A 24127-nucleotide genomic window follows, 5' to 3' on the forward strand; every position below is an offset into this window, starting at 1 on the left:
AAACTAACATAAAAACTGATTTATTTGTATAAGTTGTTTTGTATAAGTTCAAAAATAAACTATTTCAAACGGGCCATAAATAGTATTTTATAATGAGATGTTAAATATTTTAGGGCGCGCGAGTAACAAGTAGGGTGGCAAAATTAGCTCCCATACTTTAGATTGTTAAAAATGGGCCCTAACTTATTTATTTAGATGTTAAAATACTTTAGATGTTAGTATTTTATGATGGCAAATTGAAAAGATGTTTTTAGAAACTAAAATCTAATTTTGTCTATATTATTATAGGATGAAAAACTATAATATATTTAGCCCAGAAAAACTATCAAATGAGATTGATAATTCAAAAAATCATGATCTAAAAAGGCATATACTAAATTGTTTTGCATAATATTATGCTCTCTCACTGACACATTTACAGGTAAGAGTGTAGTTTTCATTGTTAATCACTTCATAAAGAGAAAGGACTGCATATCTTCATGCGGAAATTGCACGAATCTAATCCAACCAGTATGCGTGCATTTGTGCCAGAAACATTGCTTCTGTCCAGTGCGGTGTCCATTAAGAATTTCCTGAATGATTGTAATTGCAATTCTTTTTCGTATCTGCAGACTGCAGAGCTGGAGGAGTCCCCTATATGTACACCTGAGATTTGGGACTGTCTGAATATCTTAATTCTCAACAAAATTTCATAACTAGAATGGTTAGGTTTCGACTTTCTCAAGTAGAACCAGCTTGTCTACACTTCCATATCATCGGAGCTACCAGCATCCATACTATCAACAACAGATATTGTTGTAAGAATAATAAGGAAAGAGTTAGTAAAGCTCTATTAATCCGAGTTAATGATAAGTAAAACATTTACCATGTTAATAGCTCAAAAGTTATTTACTAATACAACATTTAATTGCTTTCATTAAGCAATCTAGTTAAGTAAATCGGACTATGATACCATTAATTCTGACATTCACTGTCAGCATAGCGAAACTAAGCCATAGCCATAGACCATAGTCATGCAAAAGAAATTAATAAAAGTACATAACTAAAATCTTTGTCAAAGGGCATGACTACCACATTCAATCAATCATCACTTAATGCGGAAAATAAAATAAGCATGCAAATAAATAATCTGAGTTAAAATCCATAAAATCATTATCACTGCCCTATGGGACTGCATGATATCAAACTCAAACAAATAACGTTTAACCATTGCTCCTACAATGGTCAAAGACGATTTAGTCGCAAAATACATGATTCATTGGACACTCCAACCACGTTCATCAAATCCCTAACTACTCTTTCCAATATAAGTCATTTATCCCCCTCTGACTTTCAATTTCAACAACTTAGGTCATTGGTAATTACTGATTAGGGGTCTAACTATTTCTGCATACGCTAAATGTAAGGGGAGTAATTTACAACAAAGAAGTATGCTTTTGATGAAATTACTTGTCTTTTTCCTATAAGTATAACACCTTTAACTCTTTATGCATAATTGACAAAAAAAAAGTAGGTAATATAACATTGAAATTTGAAATCCACAAATAAGTAAAAACGTTTATTTAAACAACCAATAATTAAAAATTAATGGAGGGTGTATTGATTTTTCTTACAATAAACACAGACTGCCAGCCATTCATTTACTATTCTGACCCAGGTGCTGGTCCAGCCCACATCAATTGTCCATCTGTAGAAGAATGAAGGCATACCATCAACTTGCTATATCATATATGATTGTACTGAATGAAAGACATAATGAAGATAATATGATATGATATGGACCAAATACAGGAGGGTAGGAGACCATACCTTCTCATAGCATGATGACTATTCCATCCAACTAATAGCATGGCAAAATACATTGCTCCCGTGGCAAAAACAAAATGGAAGAAGCCATAACCATATGGTACATCATCCTCGGCTGGTGTATCATCCTTCCGGAACTGCATGGATTGACAGATACTTATTGGAGAACCTAATAATCAAGTAAAATTTAGACTAACTTCAGAGTTTCGAACTAACCTGGAAGCATTTGGAATCTATGCCTGTTGAAAATGTCGCAATAACAATTGCAAGTATTGCAACAACAAAGCTCTGCCAACAACAATCATAAAGAAGGTATGATCATATGTACAACCAAAAGGCAAAACAAAAATAAAACAAGAAACATTGGGTTATAAATTCTGGGAATAAGTATCAGTTTTTCATAGCACTTATTTGATAGATACGTGTTTGTGACCATGGTAATGAGCATATAATTGGGCTGTAAACCCAGACTTAAATTCACTATAGACATATATATATTTGTAAGTTCACAACTATTGGATTTAAAGAGATATTCTAATACAGTTCAATTTTCTGAATCAAAAATAGACGAGTATTATTACAATTATGCTTAGCCAGTCTGTTTTGGTTGCAGTGTCTGACTTCCTAATGCAGTTTTCTCCAGCAGGTTCACTGCATTCAAAAATATTTCAACGCTCAAATTAAAAAGACGTAAAAAAGGGGAAATTAAGATAGGTTGCATAAATAATAAATGAATAAAACCAAAAGAATATACAAATGCCTGTCTTTCTAGATTGTTTTACATCAATGATTTCTTTGGGAGATAATACACACTAAACAGTAAAAGCTAAATGCATTGGATGGAAGTATGGATACAGATGTAAAAGTGTTAGGAAAAAGTTGGTAGCCCTGCCTTCTAATAGCGCACCAGCAAAGGAAGACAACGTAAAGCCCCATCAGCCCTGGAGTTAGAATGCCGGCATTAACCTATTGCAGATAAAGTTGAAAATTCCAAATCATGTTATGTTGTGCGATAAAATGCACTGAACAAGTAAAGATATGGCCACAAATAGAACATACTTTTGGGTGCAGAGACACACTGGTCATGAGTTGGACAAGTACCAGAGTCCAAGTAATGAAGAAAATGTTGAGAAGGCAAGAAGGCTCTGGTGCATACCAAATGTACATCAAAATGATCCCCACCAAACAGACGACATATGCAGTTGTGGCAAACAACATCACATGAATTTGGCTGCATGGAATTGATGATTAATACAAAATATGGAATCTTATTCCTGGTATTATCCTAAATATATTGATCCATTTTTTTTATCAAGCAGTCATTGTAGTATAGTGGTAAGTATTCCCGCCTGTCACGTGGGTGAGCCGGGTTTGATCCCCGACAACGGCGTTTGTAGCTAGAATTTTTATTTTTTTTGCCAATTAGCCATTTGTTTTGTCAGCCTATTGAAGCTTTACATGTGGAAAACGGATAAAATGCACAATATTAGTTGATGCTAAATTAGTATATTAGCTCAAATAACACCAATCAAATAACAATTGGTTATCCCCTCTAGATTCTCGAGTACTTTCAACGATGTATTTGGAAAATTCAAGATTTTTTTTATCCTTCCTCTTCATATAAAGCACAATAGTCAATTGTTCAACATCCAAAATCAATGAATATAACTTGCTAAATCATTGAAAATTCAACCAACAAAGTTTATACGGAGACAATAATCTCAAGCATATTGTTCATGGTCGAGAAGCTTCTGTTTCTATTTTTCTCTAACTGAATAAATTCTTACCAACGTGCTGCATATTTTTCAGATGCACAGCAATCATTCAGCCATGTGATGAAGCTGATTATGCTTATTAGTTGAATTAGGAGGAAAACCCTGAAAAGGAATTACAAAAACACTTTAAGCAAATAACATATTATTTCGAAGAAGAAAAAAGTGTGATGAAATCATTTATAAAGATTAAGAGGCAAAACTATACCCGGCACCAAAATGCGCTACCTCCCCTGGCAAAAGAATTGTATCAAAGGAATGACAAGGTTACAACAACAATCTTTTGATATAACAGATGATGAATTTATACTTGAACGCTTGTTGAAAGATAAAGTTTACTAACCATAAATTTGAATAAAGCCAGTAGGAAGAAAAAATGGGATGACAGTCATGACAACCCAAAAAACAATCTTAACTAACCACCATCCAGAGTGCCATGTGTCTTTCTTTTGGTTCAGTTTTGAAGTGCCAGCAGTTGACAAAAACATTATGATATAGAATATCTGAACATGGATTAAGTTTAACTTTATATATGTTAGGACTATGCAACTGACCTTAGATAAGTGACTTAGTTATGATATATTGATATAACACTTTGATCAAAGAGCAAACATGTTTTTAATTACTATTTTTCCACCCACCATAAATGAATCAAATTCTTTATTCTTCATTTTCTTTCTATACAGATCTTATACAAAGCCTTTCGTGAGGGTGACCAATTTCATGTATATAACTGAATAGGATACAAAGCAACCCAAGCTCACACGCAAAACACCTTCAGCACCCAAACAGTCTTTTCCACCATTGCATCCTTTTAATCCTGTAGGTTCGATATATTAGATTTAAAGCCAATGGAAGCTATAGATATGATGGAACCACGATTTAATTGTCCCATATGTGTACTTGTACATAAGGTGTAGCAAGAATATTTGTTGATTAAATTGAATGATTTGCCAACATTGAAAACGTTAAACTTAAGCATAAGAAGAAAACCACTTCAATTTATATATAACATACAAATGGCATAACTTAAGCATAAGAGTTGGGACTGATAGAAGCATCATGACGCTAAATGATATATGATAATGGAAAGTGAAAGTTCTAAACTTACTTTCCATTTCAGTTAAAGCACCATGACCATAGTCACGAGCAGCCCATGCCAACAGATTCGACACAAGAAAAATCAAGGCATAGGCATATCTTGCCATCCAAGGATTGGATGCATTTCGGAATTGACTGAGCCATGAAGAATCATTGGATATGATTCTCCTCTCATTACCATTGTTGCTCTCCCCTGTTTCCATACCTTCTTCAACACAGCAATGCTACGCGAGTACGCGGTACATGAATGAATGGAGCAGACAAGAAATGGACGACATTCAATTAAGATCTTTTATTCTATTCCCCTGTACTGTAATGCAGAAAAGAATCATCTTTGTCATGGGAGGTTAATTACTGTTTAGCTAAGACTTAATAAAACAAAAGATAAATAAGTAAATAACTGTGGATGAAGAATAATAGATGTTTCACTTTTCATAATATTTGGATAGTCATAGCTTTTCCTAATGAAAATCAACATATATTCTCTTATGAAGGTTTAATGTTAGGGAACGCAACCCATAATATACTTCCATCCAAAAGAACTAAAAAAGATAAAAATAAATAACTTAATACTCTATTCGTTTATTTTTATTTAATGTTATTTACCCATATCAATGATCATTTAAAAAAAACATACCTCTGATAAAATTATATATATATTCTTATTAATTTATATATTTGTTAACAATGTAGAATTTTTTTAGACATGCATCTAATCAATACACTCCAGAATAGCACCTTATGAAAATTTTAGACCAAAATTAACGCAATTTTTTCTCTTATAACTTATGAAAATATATTCATTTATTAAGGACCAAGTTGAGGGATCAAGTTACATTAACTTATATAGTTAAATGATTAAATTGACAGATTTTAAAATTAAGGAACCAAGTTTAGTTAACTTACATAAGATAAGGGACCAATTGACCGGTTTTAAAGTTATGTACCAAAAGAGGTATTTAAGCCTAAAATATCGTAATTAAGTGCAAAAAATAACAATTTTTTTTTTGTCAAATAATCTAGTAGCTAACCTTGAGGGGAAGTCGAGAATTTGAGATTCTAACTTTGATCTATCTAATAATGTCACCGATAGCTAGTTGACAAAATTCTAGTAGCTAGCCTCTCTTAATATATGACTTTTTACAAAATTCTAACCTTGCAAAATTACCAGTAAAAAACTATAAATACATTTTATTTGTCTTATAATTTATAAATAATTAAAAATAAAAATATAAATAAAACTACACAAATTTTAATTTTTGCGAAAGTTTTTTTATACAATTAACTTAGTTTAGGGATGGATGGAGGGAGAGGGAGGGAGCAATAAAAAACTCATCTGGCAGGCTGCCATAATAATTGGTGATTGGATCGGGCATACTACTTTACTTTCAATACAAGTATCGGAATGCGCAACCTCTCGATTAAAGCATAATCACAATTGTTTGACTTTAAACGCATCTACCTTCTCTCTCTCTCACACACAACTCAATCAATTCATTCATACTCACCGTTTGTTTGTTTTCATATTTACTGAAATACTAAAATGACAAATTAACAATGCAGGAACTATTTTCACACGAACACCGAATACAACACGGACACTGACACGCCCACACTGATAAAAATTTAAAAAAATAACATAATTTAGTGTAATCGTAAGTGTCGGTGTCGGTGTCCGTGCTAATCTAAGGAGTGTCGGTGCTTACTAGATTTTCAATAATAAAAATAATTGCAGATCTACTTCCGTTGAGAAAGAAAATCGATTATCTTTTGGAGAGTTGTATTTCAATTTTATATTATTATTATTATTATTATTATTATTATTATTATTATTATTATTATTATTATTTAAAGCAGTTGAGTACAGTACAATAGAATGATTCATTTTTCTTTACTTCAAAGTAACCATCCATCCCCCCAACTTTCCTTTTTGTTTATTCTTTTCTAATTTTCTCGGCAAACAAATATCACATCCAAATGCATTCAACATTTACTTACATCTGGAAATTGTGAAAAAATAGATAGAAATTTTCACATAATGCTAAGAATTAAACATCAGAACAAGTACTTATAAACAAATTAATGCAGAAAAATAAAAGATGAATCGAACTGAGAAATGAGAATTACTTGAAAGAAAAGCGTAGAATCTATGAAATGAAATTGAAAGCACGCAGATACCTGAGAAGAAGAAGAAGAAGGAGAAAATGCAGATCTATTTGCGAGTGAACACTGGATCGCTGTTTCTCGAAGCGGTTTGTGGTTTCATAATTCTGTTTTCAATCTCTCTCTCTCTTTTTGAGAGAAAGATTATTAGAAAATGAAAAATAAAATGAAAACAGAGAGAAATAGAGAGGGGTTGGAAATTAAACGCTTTGCTGCTTGTGCGCTTTCGGCTCCTAAAAAATGATTTAAACTTGATTGCTTTTTACTTTTGGTTTCCTAGTTTTTGTTTGCTTTTTTCCTTTTTATTTTCCCGCCGCAAGCTTCCTCTATTTTTCTAGTTTTTCTTTTCTGGTACATTCTTTTTTTCCTTCTAAATACTAATATCTAGGGGTGGACAACGGTTCGGGTCGGGCGGGTTTGGGCCCAAAACCATCACCCGGTCCAATCCACGGGTGACGAATTACAGTCCACACCGAACCATTTTTGGACTTCGGTTTAAACGGGTTCGGTTCAAGCGGGTCGCGGGTTCAACGGATGGATATATACGGGTCAGGCTACAACCAAAATTTCAAAACAAACACAAATCCAAAGGATTAAAATTCGGAATACAGCATAAATTAAAAAACAATTTTAACTCAACCTTAGATCTGTATTATCAAGATCTCAACCAACAAAAAACAAAACATAATTAGACATGGAAGAATGATGAAGAAAAAGATGGAAAAGAAAGAGGAGAAAGAGAAGAAGGAAGGGGCAATTATTGTTCTCTTTTGACACTTCAATCGTTATTGTATAAGTCGTTTCTTGATCTCTATTGCTGCAAGGCTAAGAGGAAAATAGATTGAAGAGGCTTAGACTTGAAATGAACAGGAGAGAGATAGAAAAGTTGTATTGGTAGTGTTTGAAAAGAAATAAGTTGATTATAATAAAATAATAAATAAATTAAATAAATGAAAAAATCTCTTCAGATTTGTATGCATGATACCGTAAAAGGAAATTAGGCAGTAATTGGCAGTAATTGTGTTCTCTGAATACGCTTTGGACACTCCATTTTATGAATAATAAAACAACTGTCACCCATTATAGCTGTATTCACGTGATTTTAGATAGAAAACAATAAATATTAATTAATTACTCGGATTGGTTCGGACTACCGCGGATGACTTTCAATGATCCGAACCCGACCGCCTCTAGTCATACCAGACCGCTATTTTGGACTTGCCAACCCGCGGTTTAATTTCAACCCGACCCGGTTCGGTTTCATAGCCTCGGTTTTTGCAGTTTCAATCGGGTTTCGGGTCTTTGTCCACCCCTACTAATATCTCTTTCCGTCTAAAAAGAATGTAGTAGAAAAGAAAAACTAGAAGGGTGCTGTTAACATGTGTATATAGGGCACATGTTAAAGTTTCTATAATTAGAAATTTACATTTAATATTATAAACGAATTTAATGCTTAAAAGATATAATACACATGTTTCGAAAAAATATTTCTAGATTTGTATTCTTAACATGTGCCTTAGGTGCACATGTTAACATTTGCCTTATAAAAATTACTCTCTCCGTTCCAAAATATAAGAGCTAGTTTGATTAATGTACGTATACCAACGAACAATTTTCATCATTAATATCTTTAATTCTCTATTATTAAAAATTATAAAAACTTATATTTTGAAAATACTCATCAAAACAAATCAAACAAGATCTTATATCTAATATTTATATCTATCTATTATTAAAAAAATATGGTCAAAGCAAGATAAATGAATAATGTCATTTAGTAAAATTAAATTTTATAAAATGGGACGTGGGGAGTAAAACATTCATTAAATGCATTTTCTCTTAATAAAGGAAGAGTAACAATGACTTAACTTATTAACCCGCATAATTATATATAATATGCATTATATAATTAAATTTCATTTATAGCATAGTAAAAAAAAATTATCTATTAATCCCCCTTTGTGTGGTTCGTGAATCCCAGCTCAATAATTTTATATTATTAATTAATAGATAAATATAACTAAAAATGAATAATTTTTTTTGATATATTTGGTTAAAAGTTTGGACTAAATACATTAATTAGTTTCAAATTCAACGCTAATTACCACTGAATCAACTAACTATCGATGTTTTACTTCCATTTTTGTCTTCTTAATCATTGTACCAAGCACTGTTTAGCTAGACCATTTTCAACAAAGCATATATAGAAGATAATTAATGTTTTATTATTTCGTTTGCCCTGAAGCGTCGATGCATAAATAGGCAATATACTAAAGCATGATCTATATCATCAAGTCATTACTTTTAACAAGAGAATGGTGAAAATAACAAATACTTTGTTCTTTGTTTTGTGTTTGGTGACTAGTATTACCGGCCACACATTTGATGATTTGGAGATACAAATTAACAAGCCTCATGTCAAGAGCATTCGTGTACACATCTCGTTAATTTATTTGTGGTTTAATTGATTTAATCCCCCTTTTTTATTTATTTTGGTGATTTTATTGATAATTTTGTTTTTGACTTATTTTGGTGATTTTATAGACCGAGTCCGGGTATATAGTCGATTGTGTTGATATTAACAAACAACCAGCTTTTGATCATCCATTACTAAAAAATCATACGTTACAGGTAAAATATTTCATATAATTAAATTTCTACAATAAAATTCTTTTATTATTTATTTTTGGTCAAAATCTTGTAAATTCTTTTGTTATTTATATGGTCTCTTTCAATGAATGTTTTTCTTCTTATTTTATCGTAGAGAAAACCGAGTTTTGAAAGAAAAATGAATGAAACAAGTGTAAAGAGTTCGCCAAACAAACCCATATATTGGCTTGAGAATATTAGGTGTCCAAAAGGAACAGTTCCTATTCGAAGTGATTTTAACTGTTAATCAGAACAGTTAGATGGCCAGCTAGCAGTCCGTTGAGCAGGTGGTTGACGGCGGGTCGAGCAGCTGATCTACGGAGGGGGGGATTGTACCTGCAGGTGCTCTGATGCCAAAGTCAGACAAGGAAAGAGAGTAAGAGATACTAGAGAGATAAAGTAATTGAGAGAATGAATAATGTTACGTAGCTCTCCTATATAGGAGAGCTTATATAGCCCCCAGCTCTTGGCCAAAGGTCCTCTTATTAGGTTGGACTTGTCAAGGCCCAATAAGATGGATTGCCAAGATATCACCCTAAGATAGTGGGTAGAACAGTAATTTGCTCCTATCTTGGAGAGGTTCCACCATGTTCTGCTGACATGGATATGATGGGCAAGCCATGTGGACTTTAGAGGGTATGAAGTGGACTAGTTCTAGTCTAGTCCAGAACATGAAGGATAACCAAAATTGATCTTATTCGAGGCAAATCTGTATTCAATGATCATAACCTAATTCAATCCATTTTGCATGTAAGTTTTCTTTTGAATTTCCAATTTCTTAATTTATTTGTATAAATAACATATAATTCATTTTTATTAATATGCGAATATATTGAATTTGTAGGAAGCTAATGCGTACAATGTACCTCAGCTGGATATTATCCATGGAATTAAGGCAACTACTAGTATTTATAATCCAAAAGTTGATAAGGATCAATCAAGTTCAGGTCATTTATTCGTTCAAAATACAATCACAGATGCTACTAATAAAATCATGGTTGGATGGCATGTGAATTTTCATTATTCTATTATGCAAAAATTTTGTTTTTAATCTTTTTTTTTTTCGATAATTTTTTTTTTTTAATCTTAAAACATACGCGTATACATATAATTAACTTTATACATTAAATGACGCCAGGTATCTCCAAAATTATACAATGATGATCATTCGACTTATTTTTACTCAGCATGGACGGTAAGTAAATGTTTATAGAAAATAAGTCATACATCCTCCGATAATATATAAGTAAAAATTAACTTTTTAGGTTCATTGCATATATAATGTATCTGTTTTATACTATAGATCAGATACATTAAATATACAATGAATCTAGAAAGATGATTTTTGTTTATATATTGTCACGAAGGGAGTATGTTTTTAAAAGATGTTCTTACTAAAGTAACTTTTTTTTTTAAAAAAAAATTATCAATGTTTGTAATATTTCTTTGAATCTTAATTTACATTTAAGATTAATTGAAAAATATAACAGTTTTGTTTCTTTTAAATATAAGATGATTTGTTGAATTTGTCAAACAAAAAAAAAATGATTTCTTAAAAAATTACGGTCAGATGATTTCAAAAGTACCGGATGTTACAATATGTTATGCAAGGGTTTCGTTCAAACAGATAGGTCATATTATCTTGGTTCACGTATACGTAGAACATCTACTTATGGCGGAGAGATGATTGAGATGCCAATTTCTCTTAATAAGGTAATATCTTTACATAAATTTATAAATTTAAAATGTTTCAATTATTAAACCTGAAAGGAAAAAAATCATGATATAATATGTTATAGAGTGATACTCATGATATAAGGTATGATTTTAATTAATATGCACTTACGGTGTAAAATAGTTTTACATTATCAATCAATATCAACCATATTTTCCGCCACATCACCCCACTTCACCCCATTTTCTTGATATGATATGGCAAAATAATGGTTGTTTATTGGACAATCGTGTAAAACTATTTTACATTTTCGGTGCATATCAATTAAACTCATAAGGTATATTGTATTATATATACACAACTTACATAAGATTTAAATTCATTCAACTTCTTAACCATGTGTTTCAAAGTACACATAATGAAAATCTTGTCTGTAACATATTAAGTGTGGAAGGATAATGCTATCATCACAAATTCAAATGACTGTCGATAATAATATTTATAAAAATAAAAATTACGATCCTTTTCATTTTTACGGTTAAAAAAAATATTATTAACGTCAATTCAATATGAGCCACATCTTTATTATATGTTTTTTTAATCAAATCGGTGTCAATTAAGTCATTATTTTAACCATAAAAATGAAAATAATTATTAAATTATACTTGCAAACATCAATGTATATTATCGATAATATTTTAGATATTTTTTAAATATTGTCCCATCATGGACCACTTGATAAAGTGATCTAAAATATAATTTACGTGGAAACTATATATTCACAAAATGTTATGGATATTCATGTAGGATCGAACAAGCCATAATTGGTGGTTAGCAGTGGCAGATAAGACTATTGGATATTTTCCAGCAGCTTTATTCCCTAACATGGTCAAACCTTCCGGAGTGGGATGGGGTGGGTCAACATTATCTCCTGCGGGTACCTCTAGTCCTTCGATGGGATCTGGACACTTTCCTGATAAAGATTTCGTTCATGCAAGTTATTTTAGAGAAATTGGAATTCAAATTGATGATTCTGGAACATATTATGAACCAACTGGAGAAGAACACGCTGATGCTGCCTCCTGTTATAATGTTATATACTACGGAGATCAAGGAGAAGAATTTGGATATTCTCTTCAATTTGGAGGACCCGGTTGTAACAAGTAATTGTCGTAACCAATGTTTGATTATTTCTCATAATAAATTAAGAATAATCAATCTTACCATAAATAACTTACTTTTCTTGATAGTCTAAACACAAATATAATTTGCGACTGTTGTGATATTGATAATGTTGTTTCCTTAACAAATTAAAATTGCTGGAAAACATCCAACATTAGCAATGGTTGCTGTCTTATTTTTCTCATGAAAGGATTAATGTTATTCTTTGGCTTCTTAAAAAAAAATATCAAACTCTTCGAACTCGTCATCATCTTTAAAGATATCATGTCATATATCGGCAGAAAAGTTTGAATTCCAGCAGCAAATAAGAAATTTGATACGGGTTTTGCTTGTTTGAGTTTTTTGTAATAGCAAATATATTATATAAATATAAAAATAAGAAGAAAAAAAAAGTAAAAGAGAAAGTTTAGAAAAATAAAGAGTACGAGAATCTAATAATCTCCTATATATATAAGATAGAAAAATAAACACTTGAAACTTAAAAAAAACAATGAGGCGCACCCACCAAACATATGTTGATTACACTTTTAAAGTTCAGAGAGAAACACAAAGTGACGGCTAGGGTTTCAATAATATTATAATAGCATTACTTAACAAAATAAGGATTACAAAATAATTTATAATAATTCCTAATGGACTACTAAACTACTAACATATAAAGCCCAATACTTAAAGCCCTAATAATATTATTATCTAACACTTCCCCTCAAACTCACGATGCATTATCAGATAATCATCGAGAGTTTGTCAAACAAAAAACGAAAATCAAACTACTCTAACTAAATATTTTATTTCTAATACTACTCCTCAAGCTAAAGCTTACTAAGCTTTGAGCTTGTTACAAATCAACCCGAAAATAAACTAAATTAACTAATAGCTTCAAATTCAACTTCTTCAGATTTCAGACTTCGAATTGTGAGTATTCCTTCACCGGATTCAATGTGAGGATTCCCTCACCGGATTCAATGTGAGTATTCCCTCACCGGATTCAAATTTCAAATTGTGAGTATTCCCTCACCGGATTCAATGTGAGTATTCCCTCACCGGATTCAATGTGAGTATTCCCTCACCGGATTCAAATTTCAAATTGTGAGTATTCCCTCACCGGATTCAATGTGAGTATTCCCTCACCGGATTCAATGTGAGTATTCCCTCACCGGATTCAATGTGAGTATTCCCTCACCGGATTCAATGTGAGTATTATCTTAACTCACCCGAGAGAACCAAACAAAAAAAACAGTCATGACAAACCAAACCAGACCGCAAGAAGCAAAGCATAACCAAACAAAACAGAACAAAAACCAAATCAAATGGAACTGAACCAAATTAAATCAATCATACCAATCCAACTCAAATACCAATCCGATGCACATAATTCCATCAGCATGTGCTGCCGTCTTCTTCATATACCATATACACTATACTTCCATGAGAGTATATGGCACCGGCAACTCTGCCAACAATAAAAGTGACCTTTGATATATTGGAATAGCTATTAGCTTCAATACGGCGGCTGCGGACGAAATTAACATCACTCAACAAACAGAAAATTGTGATTCACTTTAAGCTATTCCTCAAAAACAAATTTGCTCTTTCTTCAATCGATTTCTTTGAACAATACGGAAAAGAACCAACAACCAAAAGATCAGTATTAAATTTCTTTGAACAATACGGAAAATCAAATACTGGAACGGAAAACAAAACAATCAATCAAACACCGAAAATCAAAACAAATAGATTCCCAATTATTATTATTTTTTGGGAACTCGACAACGGAAACTACGAATTTTTCAAGGCGGATCGAACCTTGCTCTAGATACCATGTTAAATATGCTTGGATCTCAACCTCAAAAGCTAGCTCAAAGGGTGAGGTTGCTCTCACATATTTTATACACTTCACATCCCGGGAACCTAAGCAATGTGGGACTTCAAACAATCTCCAACACAACAACATATTCAACACCCACCCTCACGCCTAGCGTGGTCCTGGGTCAAATGCCCACATTGCAGTCCTTAACCCGGCTCTGATACCATGTTAAAGTTCAGAGAGAAACACAAAGTGACGGCTAGGGTTTCAATAATATTATAATAGCATTACTTAACAAAATAAGGATTACAAAATAATTTATAATAATTCCTAATGGACTACTAAACTACTAACATATAAAGCTCAATACTTAAAGCCCTAATAATATTATTATCTAACATACACCACCACCAGAAAAAGAATAATTCTCATAAAAGAGAGAATGAGACTATAGCTAAGAAGATCAAGGAAGGGGAGAAGAATTTATGAGATTGCATATTTGTATGTTTGGGTTCTGCGTTGGGCGGGCGAATTATTGTTTTTGAGGGTTCTGCGTTGTAGAAAATGATACGGATGCTTTTAAAAAAAAATTATCAAGTAATTTAGTGCCTAAAAAACTTTTAAGATAAACTAATTAAAGAACCGTGCGTTTGCATGGGTAGCGTAATATTACGGTGATTAATTAGTTTTCAAATTATAATTTTACTAGGGGTAAACCCGTGCGTTGCACGGGTTCGATTAAATATATAATTAAAATATTTTTATAAATGAAAAATAATAATTGTTATAAATATAATAATATCATATAGTTAAATGATAGATATTAAAATAGCATATTTAACTCCTCTTCGATGTATTATTGGTCAAAAAAGAATAAGAAAATATGAGACATAAGAGCAATTTAAAGTTCGCTTATAGATATGTCGTAAAATAAATTATAACCTTTAACTTCTAAACTTTTGCATAGGTCATATACATTCAAATTATTTCTAATGTAGTTGAGACATACATTTTTTTTTTAAAAAAAGCATACCAAATCCATGGTTTAAATAGAAGGAAAACTTCCGATCAAATGGACGTGCTCCACAATCATCACACTGCAATGACCACATTTATTGCATAAAGCAATCTTTAAACTTCAATCCTTAAAAAGATGAAAAATGGATATTGAAAATAGAATAACATTCATATATATAGACATAATTTGCTAAAATATCTATACATAGAAAACATACAAAATAATTTAAATACAAAAAATGAGAGAGCATGACTAAACAAAAAGTATGTGATACAGGTGAATAGATATTAGTTATATAAGGATCATGGTTACATTGAGAAGCATTCCAACAGTCATAAGATTTAATTGTAATGAGTGTTTAGTTATCATTGCATTATATTTTTACAGATTAACTATGCAAATGTTAATTTATAGCATAAGAAATTAGATCTCTTTATGCAAAAACCACAATAACACATGAAGTTTAATTCTTTTCATTTTAGTGTGCTGTTTCTTTTGCAGATAATCAAAAGTCACACTATTAATTGGTGTTTCCAATTATTTGCAATTAAGCATAAAATAAATCTCATAACTGATTTCAATTATTTTTTCTTCTATGGACCAATAATAAACATGTTATTGTTCTCGTATTTATCAATTCTCTTTTCTAAAAAGTCTAGTATCAAATATAAAATTATATTCATAGTTATACAATAACTTTAGTAAAATTGCATATTATTAAAAAAAATTCTAAGGAAGATTTTTTTTTTGTTTATCAGAGAATTTTTTAGTAAAGTTGGACGCAAAAATGTCAATATGGCGCAATTCAGTTTTTTCTCAATTACATTATATACTATCATTTATCATTATAAGTCCAAATTTAGTAGAACGCTGAGACAAATAATATAAGAATACATCATTGTTTGTTGACATATCTTCTTGTGAGAATTTCATTTTAGAATTCCAACAATCATGAGAATTTGATGATCATAGTATCATTTATGTCTCTCTCTAAACCATAACCGAGATATAAATTTGTAGGTCTTATAATATTAGTTTGTCACTTTTAATTAAATTTTTCATTTTTCATTTTTCATTATTGATATATTCTTTTGTAAGAAATTCTCTTAGAGGTGCCACATCATCACAAAGAAGGCCTAAAAGCAATTCAAGCTTCTTTTTAATAATAAAAGATGTTATGTCAATTTTCAAGATATAATTTGGCCGATCAATATAATAGATATCCAACCATAAAAAATATGGATTAACATATATGAAGAATATGAAATACAAAATGGATAAATAATAAAAGGGTGAAACTGAATATACAATAGATGATAAGATATTCTTATATGAGTGACTATTTGTTTTACAAATTTCTCGTAAGGATGCATGAAAATCAATAGATACTTTAGTCAATATTCTGCCATAGAAATCAATAAATTAGTGAAGGCATACATGAAAAGTAAGAAAAGAACATAAGACATTATTAAAAGTAATACGTACCTAAGAGTTATTTTGGAGAAAGTAAATGATGACTCAAACAAAAAATTTATAAATTAGTAAATACCTTTTTCTTCCTCTGGTTCTATCACATGGATCTGGAGTAAGTAGACTAAAATAATATAACGTTCTATGTTATCGATAACAAATGAACAACCAATATCAATAAATAAATGAGAAAAATAAGATTGTTTACTTACAATCATTGTTATGATAAAAAATATATTTTAAAGATAACTTTTAAATGAACAATATAATTTGATAAGAGTAATTGAGTATACCGGCCTTTTCATCCATTAACATTCTATTGTAGTGAAAAATTATTTCTTTCAACCTACACATGAAGAACAAAAACTAAACATTAGTACAAATGAATATTGTTAGATATCAATACATAACACCATGGTAGAAATACGCTCAAAGATTGAGTGAAAATATCAATTATTAAGATTTAGAAATAATAAGTAGAAAAAGAATGTGGGGTGGTGGTTATAAAGAGTGAGAGTGAACCTATTAGTCACTAAACTTTCTCATTTTATAGTAAAGTGTTTTTCTAGCTCATACCACTTTCTAGCTCTAGAATTTGAAAGAAAAACCTATCATAATACATAGCACATACCACTTTTTTTTTCCTTAGTATTGAAAGAATATATTTTGTGGTTATATTGGTCCCTTTTAATTCATTTAGGAACCAATTAACTTGCAATGAAGAGAGACACACGTTTTTTTTTATTAAATTCAGCTCTTTAAGGGATTGATCAAAGAGGTTTGGAATATCAAAGTGACTCACTTGCTTGAAATATAATGATTCCTTTTTTGTATTAGTATTAGTATTGAAAGAATTCCAATAGTCATGAATATTTTGTGGTTATATAAATCTTATATATTAGTTGGTCCATTTTAATTTAATAATTTTTCATTTTAGTTAGTTGGTCCCTTTTAAGAAGTTATATAGTGATAATTTGATATATTGATAATTAAAATTAAAATGATTTAATTAAAGATAATTAAAATTAAAATGATTTAATCAAAGGAGATGATGAAAAGGTTTTTTAATAGAGATTGTAAACTTGATAATTTGATATATTGATAATTAAAATTAAAATGATTTAATTAAAGGAGATGATGAAAAAGTTTTTTAATAGAGATTGTAAACTTTTCTTGTAGAGTGCCACATCATCAAAATACTTGATTGTGAGCAACTCAACATTCCTTTTATAAATTAGTAAATACCTTTTTCTTCCTCTGGTTCTATCACATGGATCTGGAGTAAGTAGACTAAAATAATATAACGTTCTATGTTCTCGATAACAAATGAACAACCAATATCAATAAATAAATGAGAAAAATAAGATTGTTTACTTACAATCATTGTTATGATAAAAAATATATTTTAAAGATAACTTTTAAATGAACAATATAATTTGATAAGAGTAATTGAGTATACTGGCCTTTTCATCCATTAACATTCTATTGTAGTGAAAAATTATTTCTTTCAACCTACACATGAAGAACAAAAACTAAACATTAGTACAAATGAATATTGTTAGATATCAATACATAACACCATGGTAGAAATACGCTCAAAGATTGAGTGAAAATATCAATTATTAAGATTTAGAAATAATAAGTAGAAAAAGAATGTGGGGTGGTGGTTATAAAGAGTGAGAGTGAACCTATTAGTCACTAAACTTTCTCATTTTATAATAAAGTGTTTTTCTAGCTCATACCACTTTCTAGCTCTAGAATTTGAAAGAAAAACCTATCATAATACATAGCACATACCATTTTTTTTTTCCTTAGTATTGAAAGAATATATTTTGTGGTTATATTGGTCCCTTTTAATTCATTTAGGAACCAATTAACTTGCAATGAAGAGAGACACACGTTTTTTTTTATTAAATTCAGCTCTTTAAGGGATTGATCAAAGAGGTTTGGAATATCAAAGTGACTCATTTGCTTGAAATATAATGATTCCTTTTTTGTATTAGTATTAGTATTGAAAGAATTCCAATAGTCATGAATATTTTGTGGTTATATAAATCTTATATATTAGTTGGTCCATTTTAATTTAATAATTTTTCATTTTAGTTAGTTGGTCCCTTTTAAGAAGTTATATAGTGATAATTTGATATATTGATAATTAAAATTAAAATGATTTAATTAAAGATAATTAAAATTAAAATGATTTAATCAAAGGAGATGATGAAAAGGTTTTTTAATAGAGATTGTAAACTTGATAATTTGATATATTGATAATTAAAATTAAAATGATTTAATTAAAGGAGATGATGAAAAAGTTTTTTAATAGAGATTGTAAACTTTTCTTGTAGAGTGCCACATCATCAAAATACTTGATTGTGAGCAACTCAACATTCCTTTTACTTGTAAAAGATTGCATGATGTGAGAAAATGGATAGGTTATTGCACATTTATACAGGATACTACTCAACTACAAATATGTTTAATTTTGTAAACGTTTTTTATATATGAAAAGTTGTGCTCTTTCAAGTTCTAGAGGATTAACACAATCATAAATTATATGAAAATTTTCCGTTTTGTTTTAGGAGTATTTAATTTTAGTTGGTCCCTTTTAATTTAATTTTTCATTTTTTCATTTTTTAGTATTGATATATCCTTTTGTAAGCAATTTTATTAGAGGTGCCACATCATCACAATGAAGGCTTTGGAGCAACTCAACCTTCCTTTTACTAGTAAAAGATTGCTATACGAGATGAATTAAAAAAATGGTTCTAGTTTTCATTTCTTTTGTTAAATTAAAATGAATTAAAGAAAATTCAAGAGCATTTTTTTTCTTGTTGAATATTCAAGAGCATCTATATGAGATGGTAAAATACATCTTCCAACTTAATAAGAAAATCCTCAATTTAGAGGAACCCAAAAAATTAATATAAAAAGGAACCAAAAAATTCATATAAAAAGAATTACATCGTCCCCGTTAGCTTAATTTAGTCGGTAGAAATATTGCATATATTAGCTTAGTTGGTGGAATTTCTAACCACTATTCTATTAGACAAAAAAAATTCACATATGTTGCCAGCCCTAATTTCATATCTATATATTCTTTGAGTTTCTTTCTTCTTTCTTCTTCCTTCACGAGTGAGGAGGTGGTTTTATGTCTTTTTTTTTTCTTCCTAAAATCACCTCTAAACATCTTTTTTCCTCTCTTTTAATTTAAATAGTTGATTTTTATAAAGATTGAGTTTTTTTAGTTGCTTTGTTTTGTTGTGATTTTGTCGTCTAAGTGCGGCGTTGTGTTGTTCGTCGATGTCTTGGTACGACGTTGTTTAATTTTCCGCCTTGTCACAATGTTCGTTTAATTCATATAGATAAAATCTTGATTTGGGGGTCATCGCTGCTGATCCGAAACATGGACATTCCCGTCACTTTGATTTTATCATATTATGTGTAGGTTTGTTCGAAGATTCATCTTTTTCGTGTTTAGTAAATATTGAATTTGTATTTGCATGATACATTCTATCAATTATTAGAATGAATAAATATCATTATTTTCAGTAAAAAATATATTTGAGTTTAATCCAGCTCTAGAAACACATTTATTAGTCTCTTATATATTTACATTTGATTTTCCTGTGACTATGCGTTTACTGACCATGTCAATTTGTAGCTTCTACGTTTTTTAAAACATAGGCTGGTAGTAAGAACATTTGGCATTTTATATGTTAATGATTTCATGGTTAAGATTTAAAGAATGCACCAATCCTAATTTTTATTTGCTGATGGAAATTTTCGAAACAATGGGAGATGTACTATTTGGTGTTGGATATTTTTGTGCTGATTACATCATTCCTATTTATAGGTAGGTATTAAAAAATAAGTGAATAACTACTAGTAATTTCTAACTACAAACTATATATAATATAATGGTAACACATCTATGTGCCTGCATTCTACATTTTCCATAAGGCTTTCAAATCAAATCTTATACCCAATAATTAACATCAAGATCAAATGTAAGGAAGGATTTTGATGCAATTAAATTAACCAATACATATGAAAATACCAATTTAATAATTTGTTGTTTTTTCTTCAATTGTAATCCAATCAAGATTTTTATTCTTGCAGCATCCGATTTAGGTTATTTTAGATTTGTTATAAGAGTAATTCTCGAGTTGTTTTTTGAGAAAGAGTCATGTTGTGAACTATCGTAATATATTTTTTTGTTGGAAAACTTGACATTTGGTCATGGGTCGACTATGATATGACTTATGATACCGGATCCAGGTAGAATTGAAATATACACCTCTGGATGACCGAAGAATCGAAAGAGATGCTGGTATAATATAGGGTATCCCCCTCCTGCAGGATAGAAAAGGTTGTATTAAAGTTTCGATCGGTTAATAACATTGTGATTGCCCCTGCCAATATCGAAAGTGATAATAAAAGTGGGAATGTTGTTACCGGACCACACAAATAAGGGTGATCTATGCATAGTCATTCTAGGTCCACACATTTTGGAGATAGTTGTTATAAAATTGATAGAACCTAAAATGGATGAAACACCAGATAGATAAAGACTAAAAATTGTTGAATCAACTGCTCCTCCAGAATGGCTGGTAATACCACTTAAGGGCGGATAGACCGTCCACCCAGTGTCGCTACCCACCTCTACTAAGGCTGAGCTTAATAGGAGCAAGAGACGTGGCGACAACGACCAAAATGAAATATTATTTAATCCTGGAAATGCCATGTCAAGTGCACCTATAAGAATCGGAACAGACCAATTACCATATCCACCTATCATCGCCGACATAACCATATAAAAGGTCATTAATTTTTTTTTATAAACAATGTTAGTTGTTAGTATTACAATGTTATGTTAGTTTTTTCTTTTTTGCCATGACTCAGACCCTTGACCTCCTGCTCCTTAACTCTTAGCTCAACCAGATTAACCAGCTGAGCTACCAATCACACCCCATAATTGTATGTGATTGTGAATTTCAATAGTGTTAATCACTTCGTCTACAAATAAATATTGAAGGTGTTTTTTAAACAATTATCGTAATTTGGTCAAAATTTAGGTTTTTTCTTAAAATATGGGTGATTTTTTGTTCTCCTTAAAATTTGTAAGGAATGGAGTATATAATTTAGTTACCAGTAATTTAGTGATGAGAAAGTTGATATGTGCATCTTGTGGTCTTGTTTGTGTAGGCACATAAGGAATGAACATATAAACATTTAACTATTCAAGCAGATTAAAGTCATTGAGTCACAATAGGGAATTCGTAGAAGCTTAAATTTGTTTAGCGGATTTATTTGGCTAATAATGAATAAGGAAGAAAGGGGTGAGAAAGAAAAAGAATGCTGACTTACGGAAACAAAATTAGACAGACAAAAGAGGAATTTGAGGTTATATTGGGCTTGGGCTTAGAGTTTGACATGTTATAAGAATTTTTCTCCTTCCCTTCCCACGTTTCTTTTATACCCCCAATATTCCGCTTTTGCCCCTATTCAAAAATTATACAAATTGTACTTTTTTCGCTCACGTACAGGTTTGGAATTTTTTTTTCCAAAAAAATGCATTTCATACGCAGAAAGGCATTTTCGTTCCTCTTCGTCTCCTAACTTATCACATTTGTTCCTCTTCACTCAAAGTACAAATTTGTTCCTCTCATCTCGTTTATTATAAAAGTAAGTTTTATGCTATAGTTAAGTGTATTTTAGGTTCATGTTTAAAAATTGCAGGCAACGAAAATTTCGGAACATATTTTCCGATTTTTCCTAGGAGAAATTTTGGAAAATATTTTTCGTTATAAACGTGTGTTAGAGGGTGTTTTATTTTTACGAACCTACAACCTGCTAATGCAACTAACCATGCCTCAAAGAGTGTAGAGTCTTTGTCAATCCTCTAATGTTTGATTTTCGTCCACCACTCCAAGGAAAAACGCAAGCTTCTTTGAGAGAGATATTATGATTGAGTAATGAAGAAGTGATGCACATCTTTCCAAAATTTCCGAACTTGAACATGAGCGGAAAATATTTTCCGAAACTTAGGTTCAAGGGAAAAGGGAAGTTTGGGGGGGGGGGGATAATAAATACTTTGGGGGATTTGGCTTATTTTGTGGGCTTATGCAAATAAATAAACTTTTATGTTAATTCATAAGTTTTGACTAACGAAAATTATATTTTTATAAGCCGTTTTCTCATAAACTACTTTGAAAAACTTACAATAATACATAAAAGTTTATTTATTTGTATAAGTTGTTTTGCATAAGCTTAAAAATAAGGATCTTTTAAGTCTAACTTCATCACTAGTAAACTTCAACATAACAGAACTTTTTAAAAACAAAGTGAATTTATTTCATATCATTTTGAATAAGAGTAAACAAGCCAAATTTGAACATCAAAATAAAAATGAGGTATAAGAATGATGCTTTGAACAAAGAAGTTGCTAATTACCACAAGCTGACAGTTTTGTTGGTGAGGTGTGAGACATCAAATGAGTACTAACTAGGAGATTCAGTTTAAATCCTAGAAACTAAGGTAAGCCTACTAACATTTGCTCTAGCAATAATTCTCCAAGTGCTAAGAGGAATGTTATCCCAACACTTATCATTCATAGATTTCCACTCATATTCTGTAGCTCAATTTGGACAGGTTCAATTAATGATTACTAACGAAGTTGCTTTCAACAAGTTTCAGCAATAGGAGTTAAGATCCTAATCCTAACTCCAGCAATAGAGCATGAAAAGAATAGATGCCAACAATGTTCCACATTGGTATCGCAAAACACATCCCCTACGATCAGGATTTGCTGTAGTAAGAAAAAATGCAGTAATACACAGTAACTAGTCTCGTACATTGATTTTACATTAGACGATTTATATTAAACATGCATCAAAGTAATCTTGACCATTTATTGAAATCGGACGATTGATACTGTAACTGCGTTAAAGCACAACATTTGCCCATCCCCTGGTAGGACAAAAAACTCCCAATGATAATCTTTTAGCTCTGTTAATCTTTTAAATCAATGATAATGCCACATTACACCCCTTTAAGAAAAAACTATTTTTTAACATCAAAAGCAATTGCCATTGAGAACTAAGGAGATACAATTTATACAAAAACATTATGACATCAAATTTTTTCACTGCAGACACAGAATACCTTGAGTAAGAGTTACCTGTATGTAGTTCACTTATTATTTTAATCCACACAAGCTTAACAGTTCTAACGTTCACAATGAAATGGGAAATTGTGTAACTCAAATCTCAAAACTAAGAAGACAGTTTGCACATGGAGGGATGGGTAATCTTAAACAACCATACTATTAATCAAATCTAAACTGTTTCAAAAAACTATTAATTATATCTCAAGAAAAGGACTTCTCATTAAACAAATTAACTCTTGCTGAATCTCCCTTGGGATGTCTATCCACCACCATATTTGTATTGTATTGTATTCTATTGAATACAATTTATGTCTGC

At 30.7% G+C, this 24127-nt stretch overlaps 2 protein-coding genes across 4 annotated transcripts; one reads left to right on the top strand and one right to left on the bottom strand.

Moving 5' to 3' along the window:
- Window positions 1-314: 314 nt before the first annotated feature.
- LOC123915447 (probable serine incorporator) lies at window positions 315-7932 on the bottom strand. 3 transcript variants are annotated; one of them, XM_045966561.1, is made up of 13 exons: window positions 6858-7932; window positions 4690-4989; window positions 4325-4398; window positions 3922-4081; window positions 3787-3811; window positions 3594-3683; window positions 2866-3037; window positions 2699-2772; window positions 2388-2457; window positions 2023-2094; window positions 1810-1943; window positions 1614-1687; window positions 315-776 (listed from the first exon to the last, which is right to left on the bottom strand). In XM_045966561.1, the coding sequence occupies exons 2-13, from the start codon at window positions 4880-4882 to the stop codon at window positions 721-723; spliced, it is 1194 nt and encodes a 397-aa protein (XP_045822517.1). In that variant the 5' UTR covers window positions 4883-4989; window positions 6858-7932; the 3' UTR covers window positions 315-720. The 3 variants fall into 3 exon arrangements, with proteins under 3 accessions (XP_045822517.1, XP_045822520.1, XP_045822519.1); XM_045966564.1 differs by lacking the exon at window positions 6858-7932 and adding an exon at window positions 6386-6413 and having other exon boundaries at window positions 319-776; XM_045966563.1 differs by lacking the exon at window positions 6858-7932 and adding an exon at window positions 5711-5969 and having other exon boundaries at window positions 319-776.
- Window positions 7933-9157: 1225 nt separating this feature from the next.
- LOC123913623 lies at window positions 9158-12333 on the top strand. Its single transcript, XM_045964429.1, has 6 exons — window positions 9158-9274; window positions 9387-9473; window positions 10336-10500; window positions 10630-10690; window positions 11062-11204; window positions 11974-12333. Exons 1-6 carry the CDS (start codon window positions 9158-9160, stop codon window positions 12331-12333), a joined length of 933 nt encoding a protein of 310 aa, XP_045820385.1.
- Window positions 12334-24127: the final 11794 nt, after the last annotated feature.

Source organism: Trifolium pratense, linkage group LG3, assembly GCF_020283565.1.
Source record: "Trifolium pratense cultivar HEN17-A07 linkage group LG3, ARS_RC_1.1, whole genome shotgun sequence".
In the NCBI taxonomy this organism is placed as follows: domain Eukaryota; kingdom Viridiplantae; phylum Streptophyta; class Magnoliopsida; order Fabales; family Fabaceae; genus Trifolium; species Trifolium pratense.